The following is an 18461-nucleotide window of genomic DNA, read 5'->3' on the forward strand; positions in this document are numbered from 1 at the left end:
TCCACGGTGCTCTCCCCGTCTTCTTCCGTGCCGAGTTCTCTCTCTGTAGCGTTGTATTCCTCCCGGGACTCATCGGGGACTACTTCTTCAGTACTGGCGGGGTGTGAAGTCATGTCTGGTTCCCACTGGTCCCCACCGTGAACTTGGTCAGTTACATTAGAACCCGTAGGGGCCTCTATGGTCGGCGTAGTCTGGGCGTTGGGGTTAGACATACTTTTACTTTCTAGTTTTACCGCGTTTACTGTTAGTAGAAGACTAGGTTGTTGACTGACAGCGTAAGCCTCTAAGTACTGAGGGAGCCGTCGTTCGCGCTGCGGGCGTTGGTTAGGAGGATCGTTTCGTGGAGTGTTCATCATAGGCCATTTCAATATTAATAACACTATATTAATATTACACTAATTACCATCCGGCTCGAAGGACCAATTGTAACTGAGGGGTACAATTCCCTGACTGTATTGTTAGATATGATACTTACTACCACTACCTCTTGTACTTTAGACTCTGGCCACCCAGTACTAGGCATAAATAATTATGGTAAACACTCCCACGTAGATGAAACGATCCAACACAAATGTACCAAGTCGAAAGTCTGCGTTTAATAATAATTAATACATAGCAAAAGGTATGTAGAGCAATCACTTAATTACATTTATGATTTGAAATAGGATGCACTTTTATGGCAAATGAGTATTCGTTGGTATATCAATAGAGAACGTCCAATCTCTGGTGGCGCAGGCGGTAAATATACAACCTGGAATATTTAAGGAATAATAGCAATGATACTTTAATGATTATAGAACTGGATACACTAGGGGGGAATTCCGGTCGCTTGTAAGACAACTGGAGAAGGGGGGGGGGGTAGAGTCTGGCTGTATCCGTCTGGCCGAGGGTATCCTGGGAGAACCCACGGTTGTGCGGCTCGGTGCCTCAGCGATCCTCGATCCACAGATGAAAGCAGTTGGACTCTCTGTGGGCCGGATTCCTTCGGTCCACGATGGAGAGACGTGAAGCGACCTCGTCGTGTAGAGCGTCTCCTCACCTGTCGTCCTCTCCGGGGGGGGGTTTCCAACACACGGCAGTGTTGGTCTTTATCCATAGAATAATCACTGTATACAAAGCATAATCCGTGCCTGGGAAGGCGGGCTGTCGTCGGTAGAATAATCCGGTATGCAGGTCCACTCGCTCGTCGGCTCTGGGGCTCCTCGGGTGCAGCCTCGCATGGGGTCGGCCACCCTGGATAAGCAGCCAGTTCTCTGCCCGAAACGATGGGGTACTGACTACGATAGTATTCTCACCGCACGAAGCACTACATATGAATAGACTATTATTAGCTTAATAGACTACGTCCAACTCGACGATATAGTGCCAAATATGACTATTCAAATATTAATATACACGATGTCTCAATACCGATGGTAGGCCGAACTTGGCCTTACTCCCACACGTGGCGTCGCGGGGAGGCTTTACGTCTGTCACTCTATTGGAGGGTAAGAAACTGGACTAAAAAGGAAGTCCTACTTTAGTAGCGCAGTATATATACGCACTATGAACAAATAGTACCGTTAGTGGTGCGGTAGCCAGATTCCTACGCGGAACTAGGACTTGTTCGTACATGTTGAGCGGTACGTTTGAACTGGGTCTGGGGGGTATGGCAGCCTGGCACCAAGGTCTCGACCAATAGTAGAATGGAGACTATTATGGGATGTTCAGTAGGCTAGAATGGATATTCAATGCATATTGTACAAGGAATATACAAGGGATATCAAGGAATATTAGAGAATATACAAATACAATTAAATATATATATATAATAAATATATATATTCGGTTTAATCTGGCCCTTCACAACATATGTACTTATTTGTAATACGTACATATGTTACATTTTCAATATAATATGTGAATATTACTTACCATAAGACACATTATGTACCTTTTTTCCTGTGGTTGATTAGTACTTTATTTACATATTTTAAGCGAGATTGGGCTGGTTCAGATGGTAGTGATTTACACAACTGTGGGAGGTATCAGTCAGGGAGGTATATTCTGTCAAGTTTGCATTGTATTAAAAGTGTTAAAATCGGAAATTTGCTGTCCTTATTTGGATGTTTTCAGAGCGATGATAAAAAAAACTTAAATTTGATATTCTGCAAGTAACACGTCGTAGGGGACCAGCTCTCTCTTCGTTGTATGAGACAAAAGACGAGAAGCCACATTTTGACAGGTCGTCTCAAATGTTCCGTTTGGAGATCCATAGCAGAGGACCGCAGCACAACTCTGAATGGCCGTCACATTCAGAATTTATTTTGGTTTTGCCATCTTACTGCCACAGTCTGAATGCAGAATCTATAATTAGTAATAAGGTCACATGATTATAGATGTTCACTAGTTAAACGGGTCTATCTGCTCCTATTGTATACATCCTCGCAAGTCTCTTATTTCTTGTCACACCTGCCTCACAATTTTTTTGTTTTGTAATGTATTAAAGTGCAGTAGAATAACTGCTGCTGTAATTGTTGACCAGAGATGTCAGGAAGATTATCACAGAATGTCTATTGAATGAATACACTACCAACCGCTTGCACTGTGTGAACCATAAAACATCAATGCATTTATGCAATGGAGGCTTTGTGCGGAATGTTTGTGTAGTTCTTATTCTTTCAACATGGCTGCCCGTAACCATTGGTAACCACTTTAGAAAGAAAATGCATAATGTCCAGGCGGTTAAAACAGGGGCTCCTAAAGTTTTCAGACCGCGACCCCTGAAATAACGGTGTCAGAGAGCCGCAACCCCCACTATTATAATAGGAGGTAAAAAAACATTTAAAAAGAATTTAAAATATATATATATATATTTTTTTTTTTAAATGGAAATGTAGGGTTGAAACATGCAAAGGTTCAAACACACACACACTAATAAGCATTGGAGGCTTTTAACCAGGGCCGGACTGGGGAAATCATTCAGGCCAGGAAATATAGTGCGAAATATAGCCCCAGTCAGGCCACTTTTTAAGCGGGGGGTCCCCCACCAGGAATTTTTATTTCCTGCATTCTGGTGTAGGGATTTTTTTATTTGTACCCTTTAACACTATGGCGACCGGCGGGGCGCGGCGATTTAGGCCTCAGAGGACAGCGGATTGTAAACAAACCGATGTACTTTCTAAGAGCTTTATATATCATTTATAGTATTGCTATCTGTCCATTGTCATTGTCACTTGAGTGCATAAACCGTGCCTTCATAATGGCTTAAAGAAAATAAAAATCCATCAGTTGGTTGTCATTTTATAGCGTCGTGAATATAAGGTATATCGCGCTTTTAGTCTAGGCTTTTCTGCAGGAGGCTGCAAAAAAGGCTAAACGTTGGCGCCGTTATATCAAACGCCATTTTCTGCTGTATATATATGAATGAAATAAAACAAACTGCGTAGCATCCGGACTATTACAGAGCATCTATGGATGAAATGGGGGCGGCGGGGAACGCCGATTACTATTATTGATTAGCAATACAGTGTGCGTTCAATATAGCATTTTCATTGATCGATCACGTTACGTTATAAAACAATGTCCAATCCAGCTGTAATTTGGGGTAATATCCTACCGTCAGGCCATGTGATCGCCGGCAGCATTTCCTCACCAGTCATCGGATTCTGGTAGATCGATATGCACATTGGCTAATCATAAATCCCATTATGCTGAAAAAAACGCTCGGCAAGCTGATCCAAGATGGAGGGTCTTCTTTTGGAATCAAGGATCTATGATCCGCCCACAGAACTGTAAAAGCATTTTTTTTAAATCCACATAATGATACTGCAGTGGAGCGATGGTGCCCCTAAGCGGGTCTTGCCGGTACTGCATGTTTCGAAAATCAAATATGTGAAAAGATCCTGCTAGTGGATCGGGTACCTAAGAAGCGTTATAAATATGGAATAAAACAATAACAACTTTCCACGAGTATATACGTGGCTCTGGTCCACAACACTCTTTTTCGAAACACGTATATATACGTGGACGGATGCCATAGTGTTAAATGCCAGTGTTTGTGATGGCATCACAAATTATTGTTAAAAAACAGGCTAGCATAATGTATGATTAGCAACAAAACTGATTTTGATGGATTTTCTCTTTTTTTGTAATGTCAGATTGAAAGAAAATACTCACTCTTACCATAAGGGACTACATTGTCCTCTTCAAAAACGCCATAAAGATATTACTATAATTATGTTGAAATACCACTTTTTCTTTCATAAATCTTTTATTCAACTTCAGCCCTGATCATAACACCACATATTCATTAGTATAATTCTAACCCTTTAAATGCCAGTGTGTGTGATGGCATATATTTGCAATATATCAAATGCAAAGTAGATTTTTCTGGGGGGGGGGGGTATTACAGGCTAGCATGTGTCAATGATTAGCAACAACACTGATTTTGATGAATCTTTTGTTTTTTGTAAGGGTCCCACCTCCACCAATCACATGCGGCTCCCTTTGTGTGTGTGTGTGTGTGTGTGTGTGAGCAAGAGAGAGAGAGATAGTTCTCCAACTTGTGTGAGTTGCAGTGATCTGGTTGTTCCCCACCTAGGTTATCTAACTATTGCGCCGCTGCAACTAGAAACACTGGCCTGGCCTGCTTCTAAGTTCAGTGGCCTGACTGCATTAAAAAATATATATATATATTTTTTTAAATCATCTGGCGACTACGGTCGAGTCGAATCATCGGTCGAGTCTTTGTGGTCGTCATTCCAAAAGATCCCAAATCTTAGTGTGTTTTTAAAGAATGTTTGTTTGTTTCAGTTTCATTGTAACATGGTCTTATCACTATTTCAGTTTCAGGGGCCTTCCCACCTGTCACTGTATATCCATCAACAGGCCTGTTTCAGGCCCCCCCCCCACCTGTCACTGTATATCCATCAACAGGGCTGTTTCAGGGGCCTTCCCACCTGCCACTGTATATCCATCAACAAGGCTGTTTCAGGGGCCTCACCTGCCACTGTATATCCATCAACAGGGCTGTTTCAGGGGCACCTGTCACTGTATATCCATCAACAGGGCTGTTTCAGGGGCCTCACCTGCCACTGTATATCCATCAACAGGGATGGCAAATCTTTTATCGATACCATTCAGATCCCGGCAATCGAGGATGATTTACCAGCCCGATATGAAGAATCCCCATAAGTCAGAATTTTAAGCGTTAAAAGGTGCTATAACATTTTTACGTTGGTATCTTCTTTTTTCACGTTTAGAAAGGTGTAGAATAAAAGTATTGCTTTTCCTCCAAAAAGATAATTCCTTCACTTGGCACGATGGGAATAGTAACTCATTCTTACCAGTTGAACAGGGGTGGGTATCACTGTGTCATCCTGTGTCGCTGGACGTGGAATAAACATCACGGCTTGTTCATTATTCATATGTTTGTCATAGAAGCCTGTGTGTTTTACCTTAGTAGACGTGAGTTGTACAATCATGGCGACTGAAACAGAGTGGAAGATAAGATAAGATAATCCTTTATTGATCCCTTTGGGGAAATTGGGGTGTGGGGAGGAGCTGCTCTAACGAGCTGCCTCTGTCCAGGCGCCACTGTGGAGTAGAAGTGTAAATAGTGTACAATTATGGTAATCAGTGTTGGGGAATTACAACTACTTGTTATTGCACCATTGATATAGCGACATTTAGCAGCGGTTTGGTGGTAGTCACATTTTTTGTGGGGGAGCACAACACAACAATTCAGCACTGGTGACTGTTCAAATGAATTTACTCTCAATATCTGTCAAACTAAATGAATGTGCAAAACTGTTTTGGGGATGTGTGAGATTATGTGCAGAATAAACCAGCATTGGTTTTTGGTGAAGTGCCCCTTTAACTACGTAGATCTACTGTTTGGAATGTATTGGGGGTTAGTAAACTGAAATGAAGAACAATTTGTTTTTTCTTTTCTTTTTTACAGAACATGTTGGATGAAATCCACATTTTAGAGATAGTTATTACCAAACACTTCACAACCCCAGTCATTTAATAATACAGTACATCTTTAGTAAGCAAATATTGTTTTTATTTGGTTGACTGTTAATTTAACGGAGTGATGGATGTCAGCTCATGTTTGAATTAAAGATATTTTACTCTACAGTGAATAAAATTTATTTTGTAGTTCTTCAATGTCTTTTTTTCATGTGGGTATACAATGATTATTATGCAAATAATACTGTACAAATGCAATGAAACATAATGTTTAACATAGGAGAAATAATCACAATTTCTGACAATTCTGTCCACTGACATACAGCCGGACCAATGGAACTGTTACATCACATCATCGTCGCCTCTCGACCAATAAGACGTTCGCTTTCCGGCCTTTTCTGTTTATGTCCCGCCCTTTAATTTGACAGCTAAGTGGAGGACAGCGGGGGGTAGTAGGGGGGACCTCGCCAACAACGGACCTTCATATCTCTTGAGTTTATATTCATGAATGATTCATAGTTGTATTTCATATCCCTTGTGATTAGAATCATGGCTGACATCTATTTAACCGTTATACCCGCGTTGACGTTAACGATACTGGCGTGTTGTTGTGGACCGGTGTTCGGAAGGAGTGATGTTGTCCAGCTGGGAGACGAGGACTTCGACTACCTGGCCGCAGAGCACGAGACCATGCTTGTGACGTTTTACGCTCCATGGTAACTAACGGGACAGACGATGCAAATAAAACGACAACAATCATTTCGTGTGCGAGGCTTGAATTATGCATCACCGAGTTTTAGTTAATGTAGCGTTATTAATTCATTTATTTTATGAGTATGCCTTGTGTTTGTATGCACATTACGTTATTATGTGTAGCTGCCTGGTTGGTAGGGCAAGCGGGGTTTGGCTAACATGCAATCCTGGCTGGACTTTGTATATTTAGCTACTCGCACCCATACTCTCTGAGCTCCTGTGTTTTCTCCTGCCATCATGAATGGTGTCTACTAGCCTTGGTCATCACCACCAGTACCTGTTTGTTTGTATGAACGTGATTGTGTTTGAAATGGAATCAATTATCCATCCCTAGCATGATCTGCTCAAATCTTTTTTTTTTCTCCCTCCCTCCCTCCTTCCCTCCCTCCTCTCAGGTGTGGTCATTGTAAGAAGTTGGCTCCGGATTTTGAAAAGGCAGCGACTCGACTGAAAGGCACAGTAGCGCTCGCTAAGGTAAAGCACTCTGGAAGAAGAGATGGAGTGAGAGGGGGGGTTAATAATGGTCTATGAAAGATTTAGTTGATCAGGGCCGGGGTTGCCTGCCTGAAGTCACCGGCCCACTTTGGCTGAGGGAAACAGACAGCAGGGGTACGAATAGTGCATAATAGTCTTCTACTCTACTGGGAGGCGTATCAAGCGATGGAAAGAGGACTGGTTATTCCAGTGGTCCTTTTAGCTCAATGGGTAGAGCAAGGCACTAACACTGCCATGGTTAGGGGTTCCATTCCTCGTTTAGCTCAATGGGTATAGAGCAAGGCACTAACACTGCCAGGGTTAGGGGTTCCATTCCCTGTGTAGCTCAATGGGTATAGAGCAAGGCACTAACACTGCCAGCGTTAGGGGTTCCATTCCCTGTGTAGCTCAATGGGTATAGAGCAAGGCACTAACACTGCCAGGGTTAGGGGGTCATTCACTAGGCTCATCCTGTACGTGTAACGTGTTGTACTGTAAGGATCTTACAAAATGGAATATGTTGTGATATGGCTAGAATGGGTTATGTTATGGTTAGAATATGTTCTGCTATACTTTGGCAAGTATTATGGGCGCCCTGTTGCTGCCACTTCTCCAGGACTGAGGGGTAACTATGTCCTCCACAACAATGCCAGATGGCCACATGCTTAAGATCAGAGTCATGGTTGCTTAGCACCAGCCATAAAGGATTGCGGTGCTAACATGCCTGCTGCTAAAAAGAATCCAGTGCACAGCTCAATCAATGGCCCTGATTCATTCCATTTCTCTCTTCCATTTTACTCTTCCCCTTCTCTGGTCTATCTATCCATCCCCTTTTATATCCACCCATCCTGCTATCCATTCCTCCATCCCTCCCTCTATCTACCCTCCTCTCTCTCTCTCTCTCTCTCACTATTTCTCTCTCACCTTCCGTCTCCCTCTATCTATCTACCCCCTCCTCTCTCTCTCTCTCTCTCTCTCTCTCTCTCTCTCTCTCTCTCACTATTTCTCTCTCACCTTTTGTCTCCCTCTATCTATCTACCCCCTCCTCTCTCTCTCTCTCTCTCTCTCTCTCTCTCTCTCTCTCTCTCTCTCTCTCACACTATTTCTCTCTCACCTTCCGTCTCCCTATCTACCCCCTCCTCTCTCTCTCACACTCTTCTCTCTCACCCTTCCCCTCCCTCCATATATCTGTATCTATCTATCCCTCCCTCTCTCTATGCCCCTCTCTCTCAGGTGGACTGTATAGCCCACAAAGAGACCTGTAGTCGTTTTGGTGTTTCCGTCTACCCCACTCTGAAGATATTCAGAAATGGAGAGGACTCTGGGGTGTTTGATGGGCCACGCACTACAGGTCTGTGTGTTTGTTTGTATTCATCCAGCTTGTCTCGACTGACTTGACTGATTGACTATATGTATCAATAATATTAGATTGTGTTTGTGTTGTCACTGTAATACTATCTGTTGATATCACTGACTTTAAGTTTTGTGTGTGTGTACTGCAGACGGTATTGTCTATTACATGAAGAAGCAGACTGGTCCTAATTCAGTGATGCTGAGGAACAAGGAGGATCTACAGGTCTTCATCGACCACTATGATGCCAGTGTTGTAGGTAAGACCTTCTATACTCTGATCTATGATGCCAGTGTTTTAGGTACGACCTTCTATACTCTGATGATCTATGATGCCAGTGTTGTAGGTATGACCTTCTATACTCTGATCTATGATGCCAGTGTTTTAGGTACGACCTTCTATACTCTGAGCTATGATGCCAGTGTTTTAGGTACGACCTTCTATACTCTGATCTATGATGCCAGTGTTTTAGGTACGACCTTCTATACTCTGATCTATGATGCCAGTGTTGTAGGTACGACCTTCTATACTCTGATCTATGATGCCAGTGTTGTAAAAACGTCTCCAAATTCGTTGTAAGGCCGGTTGTACTGCCAAATTCTCTGAAATGAATTGGGAGAGACGGCTTATTGTAGAGAAATTAACATTCAATTCACGGGCAACAGCTCTGGTGGACATTCATGCCAATTGCACGCTCCCTCAAAACCTGCGCCATCTGTGGCATATCTGTGGCATATTGTGATAAAACTGCACATTTTAGAGAGTGGCCTTTTATTGTGATCAGCCTAAGGCACAATAATCATGCTGTCTGATCAGCATCTTGGTATGCCGCACCTGTCGGGTGGATGGATTATCTTGGCAAAGGAGAAGTGCTCACTAACACAGATTTAAACAATTTTGTGAACTAATTCTTGAGAGAAAGAAATGGGCCTTTTGTGTACATAGACAAAGTCTTAGATCTTTGAAAATTGGAGCAAAAACAAAAGTGTTGCGTTTATATTTTTGTTCAGTGTATGGATGCCAGTGTTGTAGGTACAACCTTCTATACTCTTGAGCTATGATGCCAGTGTTGTAGGTAAGACCTTCAATCTATACTCTGCTCTGTTATTTTCTGTGCTGTTCTATTCTATTCTGATCTATGGCACTCTATTCTACTTTATTCTTTGATGTTTGTATTGCAGGCAAGGAAAATAATATTGTTTTATTATTTATTTGTTCTTCTCTCCTTTCCTCCTGTCTTAACCTTTCTCTTCTCCCCTCGCTTTAATTGTTCTACTCTTCTGTTCAATTGGGTTAAATATATTCTATTAAAGGTCCTGTGTCTTATAAATGGCCTTTTCCAGTGTTTAGCATTTTTCCCTAGCAATGGGGGTTTATATCAATGGGGTCTGTGTCTCTAATTCTAATTTTGACTCATCAGTCTAGTCTCGCGTTCACAAGATCCTCCCTCACTCAACTAAGCCATTCTGATTTGACTGTTCTGCTGACGTGAGTAAGGCACTGGTTGTAGTCACCGCCCACAATCAACAATTCGCTCAACAACAGAGCGAGTGGAATTACTTCCTCAAACGGGTTGACGTGCGCGGGTGCCGACAGAGACAGCAGAGAACGAGAGGGAGAGATGGAGAGAGAGAGAGATGGATAGAGAGGGAGAGAGAGAGGGAGAGGGAGAGAGAGAGAGAGGGACACAAGCATTTACACACGACCTCCAGCCCCGCCCGGAGTGTGTGTGTAAGTCAAAATATCGTTGCGCACGCTCCCACGCCCGTATTCCGATCCATGCAATAATATTTACAGGGGTATATATTGTCATTTGAAACAAGTTACCAATGCATTGTCCCGTGGGATTATGCCCCCCTCTGCGAAATTAATTAGTATCTCTCTGTGGGTGACTGTCACTCAAATCGCTTATGGGCGGAGCCCAGCCCAAAATAGCTTGAAATCTTGAAGTGGAAAAATGCTGCTTTAGAGTACTTGATTAGAAATACAAAACAATGAATTTATTTGAAAAATACTTTACAGATGTGTTCCATAGACTCACAGGAATTGTGTAAAATTGCCCAAATAGTGAAAGGAATAGCTATGCAAGTCCCCTTTAAACTCGACATCAAGTGATTATTTCATGTCGGTAGTGCCAGCCAATGCACTTGGGATCTGGATCACTTCTCTCTCTCTCTCTCTCTCTCTCTAGGTTTCTTCTCGGGGTCAGACAGTACCCAGCTAGCTGAGTTTGTGAAGGCAGCCAGTGTGATGAGGGACGTCTTCAGATTTGCACACACCTCAGACCTACAGCTGGGCCTGCCGTACGCAGTGGACACAGAGTGAGTACCCAAAAAACACTTAAAAGGTAGCACTTTTGTTTACACATTATGTGTTGGTCTGAGTTGAGCGGGGATGGGGGGGGGGGCCTCGGGCTCTGCCAAGACGTTAACCTCTTATATATATCGAATTAAAGCCCCATTTGTTGCCTGTCGATGGCCCTTTCAGGTGACAAAATCCGTGCAGCGGTTCTCTAGTTACATGCCGATATGTGAGGCTTGCGCAAAGTACACGGTATTGCGCAAATACTACTCCCGACTCTTGGGGCTCTAGTTCCCTCAATCATTTGGCGATCTCGAAAATGATTGGACAGGGTTGTAGCCAATGAGTGTGGCTTTCCATTGATACCCCACCTGGGGATGTACGAATCGGGGATCTAGGTGAAAAACTCACAAGCGAAAACAGGAAGAGAGAAACCGCAGAATGAATTGAAGTCTATGAGAAAACTGAGCTTTTCTTTTGTACACAGTTTACCAAAATCACTCATTTATGAACGGATCTTTATGAAATTTGGACATGTACTACATAAGACTTCAGGCTATGGATCTCGGGTGTTTTTTAAGCCTCCAGCCATTCTGGGGAAATACTACTACAGAAAAACGTGAGTAACAAGTTTTCAAGTTCAGACCTATGTTACTCTATTTCATTAGCACTAAAGGTGAGTTTTCCTTATTGTATCAGAAACTTCAGAATGTCATCTTTCAAAAGAGACCAGGCTCATGCATGTGGTATAAGTATAAAGTATAGTATTTTGGTTTGCAAAGTATGCAGTCCTCAAAAACTAAAACTAAAATGGCCAATTTTGGGGGCGCCTGTTCTATAAAAATTAACTGGCTAAATGGCTGCACTTTTATCCAAAGCACAAAGTACAATTTGTTACTCACATTTTACCCATTCACTCACACATTCACACACCGATGGCGGAGGTAACCTGCTCATCGGGAGCAATTAGGGGTTAAGTGTCTTGCTCAAGGACACATCGACACACTGCCTGGGAGGAGCGGGAATCGAACCGGGAACCTCCGGATTGCCAGACTGCTCTACCTGCTAAGCCACTGTCACCCCTATAATAAATAGTTCAGTTCCTTAGCTATATTAGAAATACTCTTAAAATCATTAAGTCTGCTAATAGTCAAGGTGTGTGTGTGACTAAGGTGGTGGTGACAATTGAAAGTGGTGATTAGGGCTAGTGTTAGTTAATGTGGTGGTTAGTGTTAGTTCATGTGGTGATTAGTGTTATTATTTCATGTGGTGGTTAGTGTTAGTTCATGTGGTGATTAGGGTTAGTGTTAGTTCATGTGGTGATTAGGGCCAGTGTTAGTTCATCTGGTGATTAGGGTTAGTGTTAGTTCATGTGGTGATTAGGGTTTAGGTAATGGTGATTAATAATCGTTATTTCAATATCAATGAAAATAGTTGTATGATTTTTGCCATAGTTGAGCATCTTAGTTTGTTGTGTTCTTTATCATTATGTTATGGCAATTCATGATGTATTTAGGTACGTGTGGGTCCTGGTGAGACACCAGCTGAAAAGGTTTGGTCCCTGTTGGAGACTAAAGGTTTAGGATCCCCTGTTGGAGACTAACTGTTTAAGATCCCCTGTTGGAGACTAAAGGTTTGGGATCCCCTGTTGGAGACTAAAGGTTTAAGATCCCCTGTTGGAGACTAAAGGTTTGGGATCCCCTGTTGGAGACTAATAGAAAAAGAATAGAAAACTCTGTCTATTCGGTTGGAAATGTGAATAGAAACTAAAGTGAGCTGTTTCCAAGAAAACTCTGTTGGACACCTTTTTAAGAGGAAATGTCCTATTCAACGTTCTACTCTAGTATCAATAATTAAATTACTTGATATTAAATGTACCCAAGTATCAAGTATTAAAGCACTTTATATTAAATGTACCCCAGTATCAAGTATTAAAGCACTTTATATTAAATGTAGCACAGTATGAGGTGTTCAAATGCTTGTCTACCTTCATGTTGTGATGTTTCCAGGTCTGTGTTGCTGTTCAGACCTCCCAGGATGGCCAGTAGATTTGAGGAGAGTGTCGTTCGCTTCAGTGAGGTCCTCACCATAGGAGCCCTACGCCGGTTTATAAGAGACGACATGTAAGTGTGTCTGTGTCTGTGTTAGGGCTGCACAATTCTTGATCAAATGTGAATCACCATTTTCCTCTAAGAATCGAGATCACGATTCTCGCACACGATTATTATTTTTCATCATTTAAAAAAAGTAAAGTAAAAAAAAAAAAAAAAAAAAATTTAGAAATGAGATCGCATAGGTCTATGCATCGAGATCGTGATATTTTTTTCTTTTTCGATTAATTGTGCAGCCCTAGTCTGTCTGTTTCGGCCTGAATGATACTGTATGTCAGCGTATTGATAATAGTAGGGCTGACCCCGAATAGTCGACTAATCGATCGAAAGGAGCCGTAGTCGACTGCCAACCTCTTAGTCGAATGCAAAAAAAGAAAAAAAGATTTATTATTATATATTTTTTTAGAATTTTTCCTTTTAATCATTCTTTCCAAAAGCAAAGAGGCCTAGAAGTGTGGCTAACTGCCTAAGAAAACAGGCACAGAGGCACTGAAAGGATTTCACCCATCTAATGAATAAAAATAAAAAATAAAAACTATAAAAAAAAATCTAACCCTAACTAACCGTACTGTCATGCACTTGTCCTAATAAACTAACCTACACTGTAGCACTCAACACTTTGATGAACATTGTTGCTCAGCTGATAGAGTTGTGCCCTTCCTGATGGCTTGTCGTACAGAACTTGTAAGTCGCTTTGGATAAAAGCGTCAGCTAAATGACTAAATGTAAATGTAATGAACACACTAGACTAGACAAATATCAAGATGTATCCATCAGTGGACCAATTGCATGCTTTCGCAGGGGACAAGAAGCTTCCGTCGACTCCTTCAGACATTAAGCACCCCCACAGCCCAAATGGAATTAAAAAATAAATAAAATTATACTTTAAAAAAAAAAAAATTATAGTCTACTAATAGTCGACTATCGGCTAATTTCGGCGACTACAAGTCGCCTATACAAATCCTTAGTCGGGGACAGCCCTAGATAATAGTCGGCATACTTTCAATAGTATGCATGTATCTCACAGACCATGACATACTGAGTATTACAGCAGTAATACTGTGGAGTCAGTTCTTTATTGTGATTAATCGATAATGTTTAAAAAAGCTGTGCGAGGAAAAGCAAATGTACTGTTTGCGTCCATCTAATGGAAATGTTAAATCCGTAGTTGGGGAGATGCGGAAGGAGGCTGCTTGTTTTTATTCAGAAATTCTATGGGGCTGAACACTGACCCTGCATATACTGACGCATCGCTTTTCATGTGTACAAAGGACTAGAGTTGTTTTGATACCGATACCAGTATCGGAAATGCCGCCGATACTGCCTAAAATGCTGGTATCTGTATCGGCGAGTACCCTCTAAATCTGCGCTCCGATACCATATGGCGTAATTTATCAACAACACTGCGGTCTGCTGAGTGAGCATTATAAAACAAATGTGTTTTTAATCGACCGTGAATTAAAGTGTCAATGCCATTTGTCATTTTAACAGCAGATACTTTCTTAATGCCATCGTCCCGACAGAGCGCTGTTGACGGGGAGCTCTGATGTTATTAGCATTATCTGAACAGCTAACCGAAAGCTAGCGTTAACTAACGTTAAAGTTTTAGCTTTAACGTTACCTTGGCTAAAGTTGGGGCTATTCATAATCCAGCAATAATGGCTGCAGACCTGCAAGCAAAGTACAGCAAGTTGGCACAGGAGTATTCCAAGGTAAATCACTTTTTCACCAGTAAAGTCACATTCTTTCCATCTACCGGTAGCTCATGCTAGCTAACCTAGCTCACGTTAACGTCGTCACTGATCGACCTCTCGCACACAATTAATGACATAATGCAGACAGCCATATCGGTGACTGTTTAGCTTTTAGTGCCAAATGATAAGAGTCTGAGGCGGAGTCTCAAAAGAGAATGTTGAATATTTATTGTGCAAAAATCACAACAGAGCCTCCGCTACTACAGTAGCTAACCTAAACAGAGCCTTCTGGATAGGAGGAAGTGCGCAACAACGTATAATGTCCGTGTGGAACCAATGTGCCAACAACCTTTCCGTGGGTGAACTCATTGAGATAGTTTTCAATTACTGATACTAATACTAATCTATACAATCACCTGTTGTTGAATAAATACCATTACTTTATAGTTATTACTAAAAAAACAGTATATATAATTTTCTTTTGAATTTTTATAATTAATATATATATATATATATATTTTTTTTTAATGTATGCACTGGTATCGGATCGGTATCGGCCGATACCCAAAGCTTAGGTATCGGATCGGGAAGGAAAAAATGGTATCGGAACATCTCTACAAAGGACTGAACTGGACACTCCTTTGATGTTTGGGGAGCTGTCTAAGGCAGTCTCCCAAATGACTCCTGGTTACGCCCCAGGGGTTGATGGTCTGCCTGTGGACTTTTATAAAGCGTTCTGGGACACTATTGCTCAGGACCTGTTTCACGTCTTGGTGGGGGAGCTGCCAGTGGGCAGTTCTGGCTCTCCTGCCAAAGAAGGGGGACCTTAAGACTGGAGACCTGTAGCACTGGTTTCTGGCCTAGGGATGTCCGATATTATCCGCCTACCGATATTATCGGCCGATATCGGCATTAAAATGTGATATCGGAAAATATCAGTATCTGTTTTCAAATTCTTTTTTTTTTACATTTTTATAACCTTTATTTACCCAGGCAAGCAAGTAAGAACAAATTCTGATTTAATTTATTGTCAAAAGTATGCATAATGTTGTGTTAATTCCACAACAAGAGATATGTAATGTTAATTACCTGAAATTATTCCATTTTTGGGGGGGGGGGGACCCTGCATATATCGGTTGATATCGGTATCGGAAATTAAGAGTTGGACAATATCGGTATCGGTAAAAAAGCCAATATCGAGCATCCCTAGTTTCTGCAGATGACAAAATGGTTGCTAAGTGTCTGGCCAATAGGTTGAATAGGCACCTTGAGTCTGTGGTGCACCAGGACCAGTCATCTGGTGTGCCTGGACGTTCAATGGCAGACAACTTGCTTTTAATAATGAGGGACATAATGGACCTGTCGAGAGTATGTAACACAAATGTCATCTCTCTTGATCAAGAGAAGGCTTTTGGGTGGACCATTTGTTCAATGTTCTTGCTGGATTTGGATTTGGGGAGTTTTATATTGATTGTTAAAATGTTATATAATGGGGGCCTCATGTCTAATAAAGGTGGGTGGGGGGCCTGAGCAGGCCAATCCAGGTGGGGAGGGGCCCATTGTCAGGTCAGCTCTACACATTGGCCATAGAGACATTTTTGGTTTGTTGAGGAAGAAGTTGAAGGGGGTGTGTGTGCACCTGAACTTTCAGACCACAGGAATTTCACCCATGGGTGTAGACTAATGGGGATCCATATAATAAACAAACTGGTGATTGATGGGCCAATCCGTCTATCTGCATACTTGAAGGACTTGACCATCTTTGTCAGGGATGGAGAGGATGTCAAAGCCGGCGTAGAGGATAACCTCTGTGTGTATGCGAGAGCAGCTTCGGTGAGGGTAAACTGGAATAAGTGCAAGGCATTGCAGTGCCGGACTTGGAGGCTTGGCATTACCAATGTTTCCAGGGGAGCTACAGTGGCCTGAGAATAGCCTTAAATTGTTAGGGGTATATCTTGTTCAGGGGTGGGTCAGTAAAAACTGGGAGGGCGTAGTACAGACAATGGTGGCTAGGCTAGCCTAGCATGTTAGCCTAGCTTAGCACAATGAATGGAAGTGGACAGTGACTGGTAGCCTTCGGGAGAGGTGTTAGTTGGACAATGCCTAGGGTACCCGTCAATGTCCGCTTCCATTCATTGTGCTATGCTAGGCTAACGTGCAGCCAGATGGCTTTCTACTGAACGCACAGAGGGCAAACTGTTATCTATCTTCTTGTCTCTAACGATTTCCCCAAATGTTGGCGTGTTCTTTTAACTCTTTCTGCACCAAAAACGAGAATTCTTGTGTTTCAAATCCAACCGTTGGCGCCAAAAACAAGTTTTCTCGTTTTTAGATCCTTTTTTAGTTTTTTTCGATTTCCCCATTCTAAACACTGGTACCGCTGCCTACGTTATAATTGCAATGACGATCAAATCCCGACAGGTGGCAGTATCGCCTACCTTTTGAACTGGGTCTCTAAGGTGTCTTTCAGTGCCTCGCAACATCCGGCTGCAGGAATCCCTTCCCCCTCAAAGTTAAGTCAGCACACAGGCATCTGTCGGAGATTTGCTCACCTGAAACCTATTGTTTCCTGTATTATAGCCAGACCTAATGCACACAAGTAATGGCGATCGCGATGGAACCACATGGATTATTTATTTTGGAGTACCTTCTGACTAAGGTAAGGTCTATTTTACGTCTATTTTACCGAACCTAAAACATGCTTTTGTATTGATCACAGCGTCGTATTTTACCGGACCTAAAACATGCTTTTGGTAACGATCGCAACTTCGTAAAACGACCCCCCCCCCCCCCCCCCCCCCCCTTGATGATTTTGTGAAGAAACATCTATATATGGTATATACCTTTTTGATTTGGAAATAATATAGGTTTCAGGTGAGCAACCCGAACGATTTGCGCATATGCACTATCTAGAAAACGAGACTGGATCATTTCTAAACGGGGCGATGTTTAGCGTGGAATAGCGCACAAACGAAAGTATTTGTCAATGTTGGACTATAAATAGTGTCTGTCAAATGAGCCATACTATTGACTCCATAGCTATAATACAGAACACACGATTGGTCCGCAAACATTGCGAAAATGGTCAATAACGCTGGCGCCAGGGATTAAAGATGGGAAAACAGCGTGGTACTCAATGAGTTAAGGGTTTATGTGTAAAGCTGGGGGAGACTTTCTGTGTGGGGAGTTTTCATCCTTGGTCCTATGTATTCAGTTTGTAAGAAGGCTGTAAGTGTGCTACTGAAAGGTAAAGGTTGGTTTTATGAAGATGCTGTGAGGATTTCGTGTCTACTAAAGGATGTCAAAAGTGTCTTATCTCTCTCCTTCTCTCTCTCTCCTTCTCTCTATCTCTCTCTCTAGTCATGGCTTGTGTCCTCATATGACCATGGAGAACAGGGAGAAATTGAGAGGGAGGGACCTACTGACGGCTTACTATGACCTGGACTACAAACGCAACCCCAAGGGTTCAAACTACTGGAGGAACAGGTACACACACACACACACACACACACACAGAGAGCCTTGCACAAAATATATACAAAAGATATCCTTTCTGTATGGAAAAGATTTACATCGTTTTGGGGTGATAAACCAACGATTAACCAACTGTGATAAAACGCAGGGAAATATTTTAATAGGATATAGTACTATTTTTATATTATACTATGTGGCAATTCCAGGTGTAGGGGTGACAGAATAAACAACACACAGACAGGTTGCAGTTCCCAAAAACATACTCTTCTTTATTTTCTAATAAACAATAAACGTTTCACACGTCTCACTGGCTTTATAGCAATTAATCTGTCGGCCGGGCGGCGTCTC

The 18461-nt window shown here is 42.1% G+C and overlaps 1 protein-coding gene across 1 annotated transcript in view; it reads left to right on the plus strand.

Moving 5' to 3' along the window:
* Positions 1 to 6504: 6504 nt before the first annotated feature.
* Positions 6505 to 18461, plus strand: part of pdia8 (protein disulfide isomerase family A, member 8) — a gene marked incomplete at its 5' end in the record, with an annotated part of 42466 nt that continues 30509 nt past the window's right edge. Inside the window, 7 exons of the mRNA XM_084311995.1 lie at positions 6505 to 6671; positions 7104 to 7182; positions 8416 to 8533; positions 8685 to 8792; positions 10725 to 10854; positions 12844 to 12957; positions 18000 to 18125. Coding sequence (XP_084168121.1) covers positions 6505 to 6671; positions 7104 to 7182; positions 8416 to 8533; positions 8685 to 8792; positions 10725 to 10854; positions 12844 to 12957; positions 18000 to 18125 — 842 coding nt within the window. The remainder of the gene's footprint in view (positions 6672 to 7103; positions 7183 to 8415; positions 8534 to 8684; positions 8793 to 10724; positions 10855 to 12843; positions 12958 to 17999; positions 18126 to 18461) is intronic.

The sequence above is a fragment of the Notolepis coatsorum genome (genome assembly GCF_963971535.1).
Source record: "Notolepis coatsorum genome assembly, chromosome: 4".
Classification (NCBI taxonomy): Eukaryota; Metazoa; Chordata; class Actinopteri; order Aulopiformes; family Paralepididae; genus Notolepis; species Notolepis coatsorum.